At 37.2% G+C, this 18,200-nt stretch overlaps 1 protein-coding gene across 1 annotated transcript; it reads left to right on the plus strand.

Annotated features, from left to right (window-relative positions):
• Nucleotides 1-2,184: 2,184 nt before the first annotated feature.
• LOC120181055 (kinesin-like protein KIN-5C) lies at nt 2,185-13,246 on the plus strand. Its single transcript, XM_039186284.1, has 12 exons — nt 2,185-2,357; nt 2,760-2,810; nt 3,558-3,766; nt 3,914-4,074; nt 4,168-4,281; nt 4,533-4,691; nt 4,770-4,853; nt 4,915-5,120; nt 5,195-5,296; nt 5,492-5,601; nt 5,766-5,917; nt 13,229-13,246. Exons 1-12 carry the CDS (start codon nt 2,185-2,187, stop codon nt 13,244-13,246), a joined length of 1,539 nt encoding a protein of 512 aa, XP_039042215.1.
• The last annotated feature ends 4,954 nt before the right edge of the window (nt 13,247-18,200 follow it).

Consider the following 18,200-nt stretch of genomic DNA (forward strand, 5'->3'; position numbering starts at 1 on the left):
TGAACAAGTCCTAACCGCATAAATTTCTAGTTCACATGCTTTGAACAGAAAGTAAAGTAGGAAATAATTCCGGCATCCTAGGGTTTGGAATGAGGTTTTGGGGTGGGCTCTAACTCTCCATAGTCTCCCGGTTTAGGTTCTAAAAAATGGTACCCGAGTTCCCCTTGTCGGTGCCCCTTTGGGCTTGCCAGACCCTTAGTCCTAAGCCCATTACAAGCTTATGTAGACTAAGTTAAACTCGAGAGGAAACATTCCCTTATGCCCATACGGAGAATAAATTCACACGAAGGCATAAGGTATATGAATCCCAAAGGTTACTTGCTAGGCCCATACGGAGAATAAATTCACACGAAGGCGTCGCTTTCACCCCCACTTAAATAGGGTTCGGGGCTCGGGTATAGAGCCAGAGATAGAAACTTTTCAAAAATCTGAAATCATTGAACAAAATGCCAGTACAACTATTTATTTGAAAAATGATCAAAGATAAATAATTGGAATCGAATAAATAAATTTAAAATTAAAATTAAAATTTTCGCATAAAAAGATAACCGAAAATTAATTTTGGCCTGACTCACTTACCTGTCCCCAGCGGAGTCGCCAAGCTGTCGAAACCGTCTTTCGGTTGGGCCCCGGAATTGGGCTTCGACTTGAAAAATGTGGATTGGAGTCGCCACCGATCACTTTAAAACGTTATTTAGGTAGATCGGACACCATCTTACCTGATCTGCGTTTTACCAAAAATATGTCGAGTTCGGGAGTCGGTTATGGTCAAGGAAGGATTAGCACCCTTGAACCGCCCTTTCGGTACCAATTAATTTTTCGGTTGTCTTTAATTGCGAAAAATTAGAAATTTAAATTTAAATTTAAAAACTGATTCGGTTAATTACCTTTGATCGACTGAAATTACTACTGAAAGTAAAGTAAATAAATATTTTAAAAAAAGGAAAAAAGTTTTTTTTAAAAAAGGGCTTAAAAACAAATACATAAGATCATATTAACAAAAGAATAATAAAAAAAATAAAAATAAAAATAAAGGTATGAACACATTAACCACATGCAACTGACTAATTGAAAATTATCAGCTTATGACATAATACATGCACGCATATATATATATACAAGCTACAAAGTGAACCTACAGATGATACAAAGTGAACCTACAGATGGGACAAAGTGAACCCACAAAGTCAAACAAATTATATCATTTTGTCAAGCAAGTTGATGTCTAGATTAAAGAAATAATAAATTATAATGAGGAAAACCAAAATTATGGGTTTCAGATTAAATACTATAACTAAAATGAAACAGTAGCGAAATTACAAAGAATATATTAAATTAAATACATACAAAAAGAGAAATAAATCGCAACACAGTGACATGCAAAGTTTGAGTAATAAATATCAATAGTAAAATAGCTTAGATATACATTTAAAAGGAGACATGGATCAAAACGCATACAACTAAAGCCATATGGGACGTTCGAAATAATATAAATAATGGACTTAACTTGTGAACCTTCCACAAGAACAAATAACAACGAATGGTGGCCAAAACAAGAGAAATAGAAAACTTAAAGGCCAAATTAAAAACTAAATAATGCAAAAAGGGTTTAAGGACCAAAATAAATTGTGGGAAAGTCGAAGGATCGAGGAAAGACATGTACCATATCCTAGAAGAAGGCGCATGTTTATGGGCTCACCAGGTTGCTTTAATGAGTTAATTTTTTTTAACACACTTCATTTGCTCACACTCTTAAAAATAATGAATCAAAACCCCAAACTTATTTTTCTTTGTTTCGTTCATCAATTGTCTTTGGTGTTCTTGACGAGCCCAGAAACCAACGACCTCTCCACTGCCGCTCCGCCGTTACTCCGTCGCGCCTGCAACCGTCGTCGGTCTCGGAAGAAGAAAATCAACACTCTTTTTGACTTCTTTTCTCCCCCCAACCCAGATCCGAACTCAAAACCTCCTAAAAATTACGAAATCTTTACAGATCTGAAGAAAAAGAAATTTGTATTTCTCCAAACATTCGTCGGTGGCGTTACAACTTCAGGGAAATCCCTTTCTAAAGAGTACCTCTGTTCTCCTCTTCCCCCTCAATCCGTTCTGATTACATGAATTTATAGTTTATTTAAATCCTATTTTAGTCATAGAGTCCTAAACAAACTGAAATTCATTGTTTGAATGCTTGTTGGTTGCTTGGAACCCACGACCGTTGCTTGTGACCGAGAGAACCGGGCGTGTTGGCGAGGCGTGGAGCATGGGGAGTCCTCGGGTATGCAGCGCTCAGCTGAGAACCATGAACTAGGGTTGTTGTGTTCGGGGCCGTGGGGTCTGGTACAGCTGGGCTGTGTGCTGTGAGGTATGGGTTGGACCAGAACATTCTGTTGGGCCTGTAAAAAAAACAATAAACAAATAAATAATATAACACATAATAAATATAATATGTTTTATATTAAATATTATAATGGGACGAAATTTGGTGTCTACACCCTTAAAAGAGAGATCTGAACGTCTCTTTAGATCGAAGTAGATCTAATTTTTTTACCTTCGAACTCTCGGTTCTACGGCGGTATACGGAGGCTACGATGAAGGTAAGTATTCTTTTCCACTTTTGGTTCGTTGTTTGGCTACTGTTGGTGTATTATTTGGCTCGAAATGGTTGATTTGCTTTGGGTTTTTGTTGTTGGTTCTCGTCAATTTCTCTGTTTTCTACTGATGGTTGTTGTCTTGCTCTCAGGTTCTTTTTTTTTTTGTAGGTGTGATGGCTTTATAGCCATCCCGGTTGCTTTCTCGGACCGATCCCATAGGTAAAGTTCAGTGAGTCACCAAAACTATGTGGTAACTCACCGTAGGGCAGCAACGTGGACGGCTGGCCTAGCGTTGGTGAGCTTCTGGAGTCTTCTGGCAAGGGCGGCAGCAACTGAAACGTCGGTGTGGAGACATTAGAGGTTGCGATGTGGCAGTGAGGTGTCAACGTGGGGTGGCTGACCGTCGGCAGTGGCCGGTTGGAGCACTTGGTAGCAGAGGCGGCGACTATAGTCCCTAGGGTATCATAACCCTAGGGTTTCATCTGGAGGCTTCTGGACCGTTGGATCTTTCCAGATCCAACGGTTGAGATTGAGACGGCTGGTTGCTGAGATGATGAAAACCCTAATTTGGTTTTAGGGTTTGGTTGGGCCGCTTCTAGTTGGGCCTGTCAGGGTTGGGCTTCTAGATCCATTTGTAATTGGGCTATGGGTTATGGGCCTCCGATGTATTTGTAATTATTTATTAATAATAATATAATAATTTTTATAATAATAATAATAATAATAAATAATAATAATAAATAATAATAAATATAATAATAAAAGCAAACTGAAAAATTAGTGTCTACAAATCAATATGTACTTGAACCGTGCCTATTAATATTTATTTTGTGCTGACATATTTTGCATGGTCAAAAATAGAAAATGCTCTGGCGCATCAACCCTGTGTGCTAAAGTCTGACTTGGACAGAGTTCTTAAGGATAATGCTTCATTGTTCCTAAAAATTAGTCTGTTGTTGTTCTTAGTTATTTCAATGTAGTGTATATAAACGAATTGATGTCTGACCCTATGATGCTTTACTTTATAGGAAGAGAAGAGAAACTGAACACTGATAATAGAGTAGTGGTTAACAACTTCCAGGCAGAACTAAGCCAACAAATTGGTACGCTTCGCAACCTGGTGGCCTCATCAGTGTCTCAGCAAAATGAGCACCTTCGGAGTGTTGAGAAACTCTGTGCTCCTTTACTGATATACATGATAAGGTACTGAAAGTTTTCCCCTTGAATTAGCCTTGAATTTTACTTCTTTTCCAGCATGGCAGTTCTTTTGTGGGTATAATTTAACAGATGTGGCTGACCTTGTACATAAATCTTGCTTTTAGGCTATCTTGGAAATGAAGAAAAAGGTGACTGCTGCAAGAGCTTTGCATGTTTCCCACATGGAGGCATTCCAAACGTAGTGGGATTGCACAAAGCTAGCTCCAATGCTGCCTTAGATAAAATTTCATCTCTGGCTTCATCAAATGCACATTATATTGAAGAGGTAGCTGCTGATATTTTGAGTTCGGTTGCTTTTATTTTATTTATTTGGAGTTTTCCCTTGGTTTAAGTGTTTCCCTTTTTCTTATGAACTAAGGATCAGTTCTTTTCATCTGAGGCTAGCAAAGCAGCTTCAATGTTTGGCGATCTTCAGAGAAGTCTTGCAATTCACCAGGGAGAAATGACTGTTTTTGCGAAGGAATTAAGACAGGTTTGTGCTCCAATTTGGAATCCATTCTTGAAGTGGAGATGCATTTAAGAAATGTATTTGTTTTGTAATTTTTTTATAAGAGTATTTGTTTTGTAATGAATATTTGTTACCTACAATATCGTTTTGCTAGTGCTATTTATATTAGAACAATTTCCTGTAGATAGGTTGCATAGCTAGATTTCTTTCCTCTCTATATTTCTTTCCTTTTCCATGATGATTTCATTTTTTTTCTCTTCCCTTTTGATTAACAGAGGTTCCATGTTAGTATTGAGCAAACAAAGGACATTTCTGATTATGCCAGTGAAATTCTGGATAAGCTTTCAGAAGAGTTTGTGAGGGTTCAGAATCATGCTGTGCAAGCTGATGAAGTTCAAATGAAGAGCATTTCTAGCTTCCAGAAGGCTTATGAGGTATATTTTGCATATTACTATTTACTGAAGTGAGATACGTTGTTGAAATTTCTTATTCATCAAGCATATGCCATGTAGGAGCAATCGAAGTCTGATGCTGCGAAGCCTATTGCTGATATGACAAATCTGGTGCATAACCATGTTCGTCGGCAAAAAGAGCTGGTTTGTTCGTTCTTTGTATGGTTTCTACTGTTTGTTAACTAAGCAATGGCTTCACTGGCAGGTGGACGCAAGGCTTTTTGTTATCAAAGAAAGCGCTGTTGTAAACAAAACATTTTTGGATGGGCATGTTTCATCCATGGAGGGTATTACAACAGATGCTAAACGAAAATGGCAAGCATTTGCCATGCAAGTAGAGAATGATGCTAAAGACACTGCTGATTTGTCAGCTGCTAAACATTGTTGTATCGAGGAACTCGTACAGCATTGGTATGTTCTTATTTTGAATCCATCTCTCCTCCCTTGTTGGTTTTGACTTGTTCTTTTTCTGCCTTTTACTCAAGTATGTCTACTGCTGAATCGGCATTCGAGCACTACAAAAGTACTCAGGAATCTGCGAATGAGATGGGTAGTAAACATGTTTCAGATATGGAATCACTTATCAGGTTGGTAGTGAACATCTTCTGCAGTGTTTTCCCATTGTAAATGCATGCAAAGTTAGTTTACTTTTCTCATTGAAAGTTAGCTATAAATTGAATCCAGAGCTAATTTCATGTTGGAATATTAATGCATAACTATAGTGGGTTTCATTGTTGTATTTTGTTGTCTCCTTGAAGTAGATTTCAAGATGTTTCTTTCAGGAATACTACTTATTCAAATGAGCAGCATGATGCTGAGATTGATAGTGCCCGCGTTGCAGCTGAGCAAGATGGCTTGAAGAAAACTGATGATACCCTTCAGTACATTGATGGCAAGTCTCTCTCTTCTAGAATCTAGACGTAGAGCTTATGTTTGGTGCTAACTGCCGGTCCTAATATCGAAAACTAGTTTTGATGCATCTTTCTTCTTGCAAAAGTTAGCTTTGGAATTGGAATCCTCTTGAGTTTTTTTTTTTTTGTGTGGGATGCTGCATAGGAATGTCAGAACAGGAACAAGGAATTACAAGGGGAATCATGGACTCAGTTAAAGCTCATGGTAAAAGTCTTGAAACATTCCAGGATAATCATTCGAGTCAAGCTTCATCCATCAAGCAGAGAGCAGAAGAAACATTCCAACAAAGATATATGGTATGCTTATGCTTAAAGCTCTTGACTTATATTATTCCTGACTGCATTACACTCAAATTTGTGCATCAACAAAATTAATGTATTGGATTATGAGCCAACTGGGACGACACCTGTCGCGGCCGTCTTTCGAGCTGGGCCCGGAATTGGGCTTCGACTTCAATAATTGGGTTAGGAGTCGCCACCAATCATTTTAAAGCGATATTAGGTAGATCGGACACCATCTTTCCTGATCTGCGTTGTACAAGAAACGTGTCGGGTTCGGGAGTCGGTTACGGTCAAGGAAGGATTAGCACCCTTGAACTGCCCTTTCGGTACCAATTAATTTCCCGATTGTCTTTATTTGCGAAAATTAAAATTTAAAAATTCAATTCGAACTACTTACCTTTGATCGATTTGAAAGTATACCCTTAAAAAGTCAGGACATTTGTTAGAAGGGAAAAAAATAGTAATGAAAATAAATAAGATAAAAAAAATTAAAAACAAATGAAATAAATAAGATAAGATAAAGGAAATAAAAATTAAATGAAGATAAATAGGATAATATAATAAAGGAAAAAATAATAAAAAATATAAAGAAAAAGAAAAAGGGAAAAAATAAAAAATATAATAAATAAATAAAAACTAGAAAGGAAAAACAAATAAATACAATAAAGATAATAAATAAATAAAAAGAGTATATATAATGATAATAAAAAAAATATATACGTTAATAATAATAATAAAAACAATGATAATAATAATAATAGTTATAATAAAAATAAAAAATATATATAAATACGTATAAACAAAGTAGTAAAAAAAGAAATAAAATAATAATAAAATAAACAAATAAAAATAATAAAAGGATTAAAATAAAATAAAATAAATAAATATATATATAATATTGTATAAAATAAAAAAATAAGAAATAAAATAAAAATAAAATAAAAAAAATAAGAAAGATAAAAGGATTAAATTAAACGGGAAAAAAATTAGGGGATTAATTTAAAAGGAAATTTGGTGTGCAAATTCGATTTAGGGGCAAAACGTACCACAAAAAAAAAGGGGACTTGAAAGGGGATTAACCCCTAAGTTAAATGAACCAAGCATGAAGTTTCCAGACCCCAGGGACTTGACATATGATTTAACCAAAATAATTGAAATTAAACACCCCCTTATCTTCCAGTACACATGCAGAGCAAAAAAAAAAAAAGCTTCCCCTTCTCCAGTTTCTTTCAATCTCTTATTCTTCTCTCCTTTCGAACCAAAATTTCAGATTTGAGTTCTCAAAGAACTCATAGCGAGGTAAGATGGCTCATATTCTCTACTCTTTTTTGGCTTTTACACTTAGACCACATAAATAAAAGAAGAAAAATGAGAAAGAAAAAAATACGGTTCGAACGAACCTTTGCCAAGAAAAATGGAGAACTTTTCTCTAATTTCTTTTGAGTATCCATGCTGAGTATATTTCCTTGTGTAATATGCGTAAATCGTGTGTACAATGGGTTTAATTACATGCCTTTTTATATAAAAAGTGCATGCTATTTTTAGTCTAGTTTGAGTCCTAATCGAACTCTGCTGTGTTGGTTGTTGGTGTCTCATGCATTCACGCCGGATGGAGGCCGAGAAAGGTGGGATTTTGGCGTGAGAAGTGGCGTGCGAGGGCTGGGTGAGTGATGTGGTGTCGTCTGGAAACCCTAGCATCAGTTCGAGTTGAAGATCTGGACCGGTTCGCGAGCCCACATTACTTGTTTGTGTTGTATGGTGATGTGTCACCCTTTGTAACACGTTGAGCTTGGGACTGCAAAACAAATGAGAACCATAATAAATATAATATGATTTATAATGTAAATATATAATATATATAAATATAGAATTATAAAATATAATTTGTAATATTATATAATACAATAACGACTGACGAAATTAAGTGTCTACAGTTGCCCCTCTTTGTCCTTTTTTCGTGGAACGAAAAATAGGACAAAGACAAAAGGACACAAATTTCATTCGGTGGAGTTGAAAAATCGATTTTGAAAGAATAACTCTATGTCAAATTGTGTTCTGGATGACTCCTCCGTCGTGAAGTTGAGTTCACCTTGAAATGATATGAGATTGAAGCCGTAGTTCAGAATTTGAATCGGAATTCGGCTTCTCGTTGCCAAATTATAGTCAACTTCGGTCTTCTTCTCGGTTTAAAGACCTTGGTTTAAATATTCAAATAGAAAATAATTCTTTGACTCCACTATGTGGTTGATAGGCCTTCGAGCTTAATAAAATCGAACTCGAAAAGTCTTCGTTGACAGATAGCTTTTCTCTACTTAAGCTATGCTGTCGAAAAACGGTTCCTTGTCACTAAGGCACAACTAACCCATGCCTTCTTTTCGACTTGAAAATCTCGACTACGACCGAACAGTAGTGATTGATGTGCCATCGAGTTGAATGGAATCAAACTCGACAATTTTATTGACAGATAGCCCTTCTTGCTTTGAGCTATGCTGCAAATGATATGCCTTGGAGCTGAGCATAGTCGAACTCGAAGGTCTTTGGTTGGCAGATAACCCTTCTAGCCTTGAGTTATACTGCAAATGATATGCATTGGAGCTGAGCGTAGTCGAACTCAAAGGTCTTTTGGTGGAAAATAACCCTTCTATCCTTGAGCTATGCTGCAAATGATGTGCCTTGAAGCTGAGCGTAGTCGAACTCGAAGGTCTTTGGTTGGCATATAACCTTTCTAGCCTTGAGTTATGCTGCAAATGATATGCCTTGGAGCTGAGCGTAGTCGAACTCGAAGGTCTTTTGGTGGCAGATAACCCTTCTAGCCTTAAGCTATGTTGCAAATGATGTGCCTTGGAGCTGAGCGTAGTTAAACTCAAAGGTCTTCGGTTGGCAAATAACCCTTCTAGCCTTGAGTTATGCTGCAAATGATGTGCCTTGGAGCTGAGCGTAGTCGAACTCGAAGGTCTTTTATTGGAAAATAACCCTTCTTGCCTTGAGCTATGTTGCAAATGATGTGCCTTGGAGCTGAGCGTAGTCAAACTCAAAGGTCTTTTGTTGGAAGATAACCCTTCTAACCTTGAGTTATGCTGCAAATGATATGCCTTTGAGCTGATCGTAGTCAAACGAAAAGGTCTTTTATTGGCAAATAACCCTTCTTGCCTTTAGCTATGTTGGAAATGATGTGCCTTGGAGTTGAGCATAGTCGAACTCAAAGGTCTTTGGTTAGCAGATAACCTTTCTAGCCTTGAGTTATGCTGCAAATGATATGCCTTTGAGCTGAGCGTAGTCGAACTTGAAGGTCTTTTATTGGCAAATAACCCTTCTTGCCTTGAGCTATGTTGCAAATGATATGCCTTGGAGCTGAGCATAGTCGAACTCGAAGGTCTTTGCTGACAAATAACCCTTCTCGCCTTAAGTTAAGCTGCCGATAGTTTCTAAAAAAATGGCTTCCCTTCACGGGTCTAAGCCGGTCATAATTCTTCAGGTGGTTCCCATGAGTGGGTCTGAACCAAGTGATATGGTTTCTGGATGACTCCCCTTCACGGGAAAACACATTGATAAATTCTGTCAGTCGGACATCTTCCGTCGTGGAATTGATATCTAGCTGGAAACCTGCTACTCATTATTGAGTTAAGCTGATATGGATTCGTTTTGAATTGGCTCTCGAACCCATATGAAATTAATTCTGAGATCTGTAGATATGTCAAGTCGGTTGAGGTGTAGTTTCTCACTGCTGAGTCAAGCAACCACCATCGATCTTTCAAAGGATCTTTCGAATTGAGTATATTTTTTTCTTGGAGTCGAAACTTGACTCTGAAAGCTGCAAAAAATTATGATGTGAAAAATGATAAATGTAATGCTCTTAAGTATGTCTAAGATGCATGCAATATGAATTAGTCTTGGACGGAGTCTCGTTCTGTCTGCCAATCTGGTCATTGGAATTGATCGTGCCCTATTTTCTTCTCAGGCTTCGGCTTTAAAGAACTTTCATATTTGAGACTGTCCTGTTTGAAAGTGTTTTCTCTTTTCACTTATTTTAGGAGGGAAAAAGATATGAGAATATAGAAATTCCATAAAACATTGCTCCCAAATTCAGGCTTGTAATCGAATCAAATAATAAACACGAGTTCAAAGAATATTAAAGGAATCAATAGCTCTTTTAATGCTTTCAGAGTTATAGCTTTTTGACAAATATTCAAGTGGATGAGTTGGCTTTAGGTTGACCTAAGGTTTCAGCCATAAAAAATGTCATTTTTTGATTATTGCAAAATGTTTTTTCTTTGGCTTGGCATTTTAATTGGATGCGGACAAAATGACGCAACTAGCATTATCAATTATTAGACCTTCTATTTCGATTCTCTAAAATCTTCCATTTGTTTAAGTTTTGTAAGCTCTTCTAACAAAGGTAGTGCAGAAATATCGGTCTAAAAATGAAATTCTTGAGTGCTCGTGTGAATTTGACTATAACAGGTGTTCCTTAACTCCCTTAGTCCATATTTACCAAAACTCCTTATTTAGATAAATTTACTTCGCCATTGTCTGGCTTGCTGAATCCATAAAGTTGGGGCGTTTAACCAATTGCTTTAGAGGGACAGCTCAATATCATTGTATAGATATTATAATCACCTCTATCAGGCTAGCTTAATATTATCCATAAAGCCGAGGCGTTTAACCAATTGCTCTAGAGGCACAACTCAAGCTCCATTGTATATTATAATCACCTTGATCAGACTAGCTGAATCTTATCCATAAAGCTGGGGTGATGTAAGGCAATTCTACCTTCTCGATTGATTGTGGATCTAGGAAGGAAGAAAAATAACTTGCATAAGTGAATGGCTCAAATAGATGGTTTGGTGGTAGATATAAAAGGTGAATAGGTAAGCTATTTATGATAAGAGAAATGGTAGCGGAAGGATTTATGGCTATGGTTAGATTGATGAAACAAATGGAATGGTTGTGATGGTAGTATCTTAAAGAAGACTCAAAGAAGAACTAATGCTATAGAGAGCAAAGACCCAGACTTTATATTACTTCTTTAAGGGGTGGTAGTAAGGACTTGGACCCACTATCTATATGGAGATAGGAACGACAAGTATCAAAGGGAAGGGGTTGACGCCACAAGTATTAAAATACTTGATAAGTCGATAAAAGTCACAAGGACTTAAGCAAAGAGAATAATCTCACTTTAATTAATCAAAAAAGTCTGATTATAAATGAAATATGATGGCCTATTTATAGGTTTTGGAGGGGCATGGCCGAATAGATACATGGTGGTTCGGCCAACCCTTGTGTCTCCCTATAAAGTCATAATTTAAATACTAAAAGAGATGATGGTTCGATCCTAAATGAAGGGTAATAACCCTTGGCCGAATAGCTCTTGTATCCCTTCAAGTTGGCGCCAAATGGGAGAGGAAATGATGCTTGGCCAAATGGTTAGATGGCTCTTCATCTTGGAGTCTAAATAAGACCACATGCAAGGTAGATGGTGGCTGGTCATATGGCACACACATTGGTGTTCTAGGGAGCCTTTTGGTGCAGTCTTGTGCATAAGATGAAGGCTGGTCATGTGCATCATCTTGGGCGTGCATGTGTCTTCCTCCAAGCTTGCTTGAGTGTGTAGCTAGCTAGCAAGTAAGGGACTGGTTGTGAATGAACTTCCTAGCCAAGAGCTTACAAGATTCATAACAACACATTCAGCAACATTCAGCTACACTTCATGTCACTTTTAGCAACTTGGTTTGAAATAGTCTAACTAGCTGAGATTAGATAGCCTTGAGCTCCTCCAGCTGAGTTGAGCTTTCCTTAGTGTTCCACGAGCTGCCATGTACTTTGTGAGATGTGTGTGAGCTACATATGATGTCCAAATAATCCACCAAGCTACCCCAACGTGTGTCATGCTCCAATGTACCTACACGTGCAAGGAAACAAGGTAAGTCCATAGCATTGAGCTGATATGAGCTAAATACCTTGCTGCCATGCATGATTATGGTAATGTGAGCTATGATTGAATGTCATGAGCTATATATATCATCATATAATATGTGTGAGCTATTGTTTAAAACTTAAGAGCTAAAATGAATGCATATGAGCTAATAACATAAATGATAAGTATGCTGCCATTATATAAATGCGATGGATTATGCTTAACATATCTAAATAACAATGTGTATCTATTGTGAAGATGTGTTCATGCTAAGTTATTTATTAATTACATAACTAGTAACCTTAACATGAGATATATCATAATAGCATATATCATTAAACTAGTATAAAGTAAATATAACATAAAAATGTTCAAGAGTACTCCCTTTATAGGTGAAAACGTGCTTGCATCATCCCCCATTCTTTAGGGCGATTTGTCCTCAAATCGAAACCTTTGAGCTGTTTAACATCTTGTCCTTGCATAGCTTCACGTTTCTTTTTCTAAAAGAAAACATCCTTTGAATGAATGTGTTCTTTCAATAGGAACCCTTTCACAAGATCTCCTTTTAGGCCTTTCTTTGGAATATAATTTTCCAAAAAGGTACCTTTTGGGAATGATCTTCTTCTAGGGACATCCCTTTTGGAATTGACCTTTCATGTGGTTGGTCCTGAAAAGTGAGGAGTGACGAGGTTACAAATGAAAGATTACTTACCTTTTGAAGATTTAGACCCTTGGTGAAGAGTTGTGACTTTGAATCCCAACCATCACCATTTTTCGTAGGAGACCCTTCATTTTCCAGCAATGAACCATCATGTTTCTTCATGAAGAAGTTTGGTTTCATCATTCTTCATTCTTTATTGGTGGTTTGTCTTTGCGCCATGCTTGTACACTTTTTATCATATGCAATTGATCTTGTTGTACTTCTTTAGGCATCAAAGGCACCAAGGTTACATTGCGTCCTTCATGCTTAAAAGTGTATTGATTGTGATAACAATCATGAATGGCCCTTTTATCATACTGCCATGGTTTACCAAGTAAAATGTGGCTAGCATACATAGGGACAATGTCACAAAGTACCTCATCCTTGTACTTACCAATTGAAAAAGGAATTAGAATCTGTTTGGTAACGTTTAACTCACCTCCTTCATTGATCCATTGGAGTTTATATGGAGTGGGATTCTTTGATGTTGGCAAACTAAGTTTTTCAACCATAAGAGTGTTGGCTACGTTTGTGCAACTCCCTCTATCTATAATCATTGTGCAAATTTTGTCCTTGACATGGCACCTGGTATGGAAAATGTTGTTTCTTCATAAATCCTCTTAAGATGTTTGTGATTGTAGGCACCTTTTTAAAACAAGCATTTCTCCATAGTCTTCATTCTCTTCTGATTCTTCATCTTGGATTGCTTCAGGTTCCTCATCATAGATAGGTTCTTCGGAATCTGAGAAAACTTCTCTATTTTCAAGTACAATCATAGCATTTCGGTTGGGACATTGACTGGCCACATGTCATTTTCTAAAACACTTAAATCATTTGATGTCTCTGTCAAAAGAGTTAGTTTGCTTTTGTTTTCCCTTGCTGGATTCACCCACTTGTATAGTTTTGGTTACCTCTACACGATTCTTTACTTGGACTAGAGTTGGCTTCCGGAAAGTACCAAGCTTTTGTTTATATTTGGGGGCTGAATTTGGACTACTCCGGGTGAAGGCTTTCCTTTTAATCTGTCGTTCAATTTTCATTGCCATATGTACCATCTCCTCAATCTCTATATAATGCTGCAGTTCAACAAGGTTAGCAATGTCAGGATTTAGGCCAGATAAAAACCTTGCCATGGTTGCTTCTCTGTCTTCATCAACATTGGCTCGAATAATGGCTTTCTCCATTTCCTTGAAATAATCTTTAACGTTCTTGCTTCCTTGTTTAAGATTTTATAGCTTATGATAAAGATCTCGGTGGTAGTGAGTAGGCACAAACCTTTTCCTCATAATGGCCTTCATTTCTTCCCATGTAGTGATGGGGCGTTCACCATTTCGTCTTCTTGAACTCACCAATTGATCTCACCAAACTAGGGCATAATCCACGAATTCCATAGCAGCAAGCCTGGCCTTCTTTTGCTCCGTATAGTTTTGACATTAAAAAATGTGCTCGATCTTGATTACCCAGTCAAGATAGGCTTCAGGATCAGTTCGTCCTTGAAATGGACGAATGGTTACCTTAATATTGCTGAAGTTATTATTCTGATTTCGATGAACATCTATTCTTGCTTCTGACGTTACTTCAGCCTCTTCTTCCTTAAATTATTCTTCCATTCTATGGTGATTTATTCTTCGGTTTCCAAAGATACTTCAATTTAATCCATACGATCATGCAAAGGCTCCAATTCTAATTTCAGTAATCTTGCCATTTCACGCATAATTGCTTGAGTTTGCAAGTTAGGGGCTTCTCTTTTAGGGGTTCGTCCTGGACTCCGAGATATGATTAGTGAAATAAGAAAAGAAAAAGATGTGTAAAAGACCTTACCAGATAATACTCTCACAAAGCCTCACGAGTCACTCCAAGAAAGCTTGAATGTTACTGAATCCGCTCGTGTTTGCACTTTAGGACTTTTAAGGCTTTTACTTGTCCTCTTATGATCTCAGATACGCTCAAGCCTTTTTCCTCTCGATTCTCTTTATCCCAAGTTCAAATAACTTTATAAAAATCGTATCAAGTAAATTTTACTTGTTGTGCATCGGCTGCAAAAGGGTTAGTAGGAATGAAAAACAAAATATAATGAAAAGGGTGGCATAGAAATAAAATGAAGAGAAAAAAAAGGGTTACTTACACAAAGTCACTTCACGACCTTCTATTACCACAATCAATTTAAAGGCTTACTTGAATGGCTTGGTCATGAGAATTGTTGTTGTGTGCTTTCAACTTTTCTTTCTTTCTTTTCTTTTCTTATTTTTCCGAGTGCTTGATTTTCTTCTTCTTTTGGAGTGCTTCAATTTCTTTTGCTGATTTTTTTTATTTCAATTCACTTGCACTTCACTTGCACTTCTTTTTGGTATTTTTGTTGTTGTTGTTGTTACACGTTGCTTCTTCCACCAAAGCTCTGATTATCGCTTGATGTAAGGTAATTTTACCTTCTCGATTGATTGTGGATCTAGAAAGGAAGCAAAACAACATGCATAAGTGAATGGCTCAAATAGATGGTTTGGTGGTAGATGTAAAGGTGAACATGTAGGCTATTTATGATAAGAGAAATGGTAGTGGAAGGATTTATGGCTATGGTTAGGTTGATGAAACAATGGAATGGTTGTGATGGTAGTATCTTAAAGAAGACTCAAAGAAGAACCAATGCTATAGAGAGCAAAGACCCAAACTTTATATTGCTTCTTTAAGGGGTGGTAGTAAGGACTTGGACCCAATATCTATATGGAGATAGGAACCACAAGTATCAAAGGGAAGGGGTTGACGCCACAAATATTAAAATACTTGATAAGTCGATAAAAGTCACAAGGACTTGAGCAAAGAGAATAATCTCACTTTAATTAATCAAAACGTTCTGATTACAAATGAAATATGATGGCCTATTTATAGGTTTTGGAAGGGCATGGCCGAATAGATACATGGTGGTTCGGCCAGCTCTTGTGTCTCCCTATAAAATCATAATTTAAATGCTAAAAGAGATGATGGTTTGGTCCTAAATGAAGGGTAATAACTTTTGGCCGAATAGCTCCTGTATCCCTTCAAGTTGGTGCCAAATGGGAGAGGAAATGATGCTTGGCCGAATGGTTAGATGGCTCTTCATCTTAGCGCCTAAATGAGGCCACATGCAAGGCACATGGTGGCTGCTCATATGGCACGCAAAGTGGTGTTCTAGGGAGCCTTGTGGTGCAGCCTTCTGTATAAGATGAAGGCTGGTCATGTGCATCATCTTGGACGTGCATGTGTCTTCCTCCAAGCTTGCTTGAGTGTGTAGATAGCTAGCAAGTAAGGGGCTGGTTGTGAATGAGCTTCCTAGACAAGAGCTTACAAGCTTCATAACAGCACATTCAGCTACATTCAGCTACACTTGATGTCACTTTTAGCAACTTGGTTTGAAATAGTCCAACTAGCTGAGATTAGCTTACCTTGAGCTCCTACAGCTGAGTTGAGTTTTCCTTAGTGTTCCACGAGATGTCATGTACTTTGTGAGCTATTTGTGAGCTGCATATGATGTCCAAATAATCCACCAAGCTACCCCAACGTGTGTCATGCTCTAATGTACCTACATGTGCGAGGAAACAAGTTAAGTCCATGGCATTGAGCTGATATGAGATAAATACCTTGTTGCCATGCATGATTATGGTAATGTGAGCTATGATTGAATGTCATGAGCTAAATATATCATCATATAATATGTGTGAGATATTGTTTAAAGCCTAAGAGCTAAAATGAATGCATATGAGCTAATAACATAAATGATAAGTTTGTTGCCATTATATAAATGTGATGGATTATGCTTAACATATCTAAATAACAATGTGCATCTATTGTGAAGATGTGTTCATGCTAAGTTATTTATTAATTACATAACTAGTAACCTTAACATGAGATATATCATAATAGCATATATCATTAAACTAGTATAAAGTAAATATAACATAAAAATGTTCAAGAGTACTCCATTTGTAGGTGAAAACGTGCTTGCATCATGGGACGTTTAACCAATTGCTTTAGAGGGACAGCTCAAGTTTTATTGTATATATATAATATTATAATCTAGGTATACAAATCTAATTTCTTAAGTTTGTCAAGAAGAACCTGTTATAGTCTAGGTGTTTTTTTGAAAGTCAAGAAATCTCATCCTTAGAGTTCAATTTCCAAGCAGTTGACCTAAACTAGAGTCACTTACTCGCCTATCCCATCTGTAAAGATTATTATCATCACCGAACATCTTAAACAAAAAAGTATAGTAATTGTCACATACAAAAGATGCCCCATGTTGTACGTACCTATGCACATCTAAATACCAAGTCTTATGAAGTGAAAAGGCTATACTGGTTATTTATAAGAGAAGGGTACGGTGTTTAAGCGTATCTTCTGGATAAGGTCATGGTCCTATTTTTTATTACTGTTATTTTGTCAAAGATCTATAACTCTGAACCATTTACAGAGTTTTTTAATTCAGCTGATAATCAAAGAATTTCAAGTTGTAAAATTGATTCAATGCTCCGTATAAATTCATTGAAATATCCAAAGAAAGTTCAAAAACAAGTTCCAAAATATGAGAAAGTTCAAAAAACAAATTCAAACAAGATGCCTCAAAATTGAATAAGGCCTCATCAGGATGCCCCACTTGCCATGACTCTTTCTACTTTGGGAGTGGCATTGCTTTCATCATAAAATTCCAGCTCTTTTCTGTCCATCATTAACTGGATCAAGGCTCAAAATTCGGCACATTCTTGTACATCATGTCCATCTTCATTGTGATAACAAAAATGACTGCCCCCTTTGGAATCTAATGTGATAGGATGTGGCGTAATAAACCCATCATTTATCATTTGCCTCCATACCCAAGCAAGAGGTGACTTCACTTCGGAAACTCTAGTTTTGGCCATTTTACCCTTTTCCTCGGTGATTGCACTTTTCTCATTCTCTTGATGATTAGGCAGAGGGTTCTGTGCAATGTGGGGTGATTCTATATTGTTGAATTGAATCCAACTCCTGTTGTGCATTCTTTGGATAATCCTCTTAAAGGCGAGGCAATTTTCAATAGTATGCCCCGGAACATCGCCATGATATTCACAGTGCGCATTTTTGTCATACCACCTAAGGTATGGGGGCTTTAGAGGTCTCTCTGGATAGGGTGACACCACTTATGCTTCAAACAGTTGTTGGTAGAGCTCCTTGTATGTCATGGAAATGGGATCGAAATGCTCATTTTCTCTCCTTGGTTCTCTAGAGGATGATACATGTGTAATTGGTTTTGATTTGCTGATGATTTCTCTTTCTTTCTTCTTCAGGGGAGGCTTTCCACTTGACCTATCTCCTGGTTTAATGGTCATTTTGACTTCTTCCCCAAATTTCAAAATACGGTAACCATCCGAATTATTTTGAAGTCCAGGTAATATTCTTGGTGAGACAACTACTTGCAGGGTAGGTGACGTAATTACCCCTTTCGATGAACCTGGCCCAGGTGCACTTGTCTGATGTAGGCCAGCTAACTTGGCAACGATCTGATCAACCAAGGACTCTTGGCCTTTTGTGATTGTATCTAGGGCACTCTGGCTATTTTGATTTATCTTTTCTTCTAGATCCTTCTGTAACCTTAGCAAGTTCTCTTCAAGTTGAGCAAATCTGGCTTCCATTTCCTTTCGGTTTGAATGGTGATGACACGTGTTTGAAGATTGTGGAGG

Source organism: Hibiscus syriacus, unplaced genomic scaffold (genome assembly GCF_006381635.1).
Source record: "Hibiscus syriacus cultivar Baekdansim isolate YM2019G1 unplaced genomic scaffold, ASM638163v2 tig00112507_pilon, whole genome shotgun sequence".
Lineage (NCBI taxonomy): Eukaryota > Viridiplantae > Streptophyta > Magnoliopsida > Malvales > Malvaceae > Hibiscus > Hibiscus syriacus.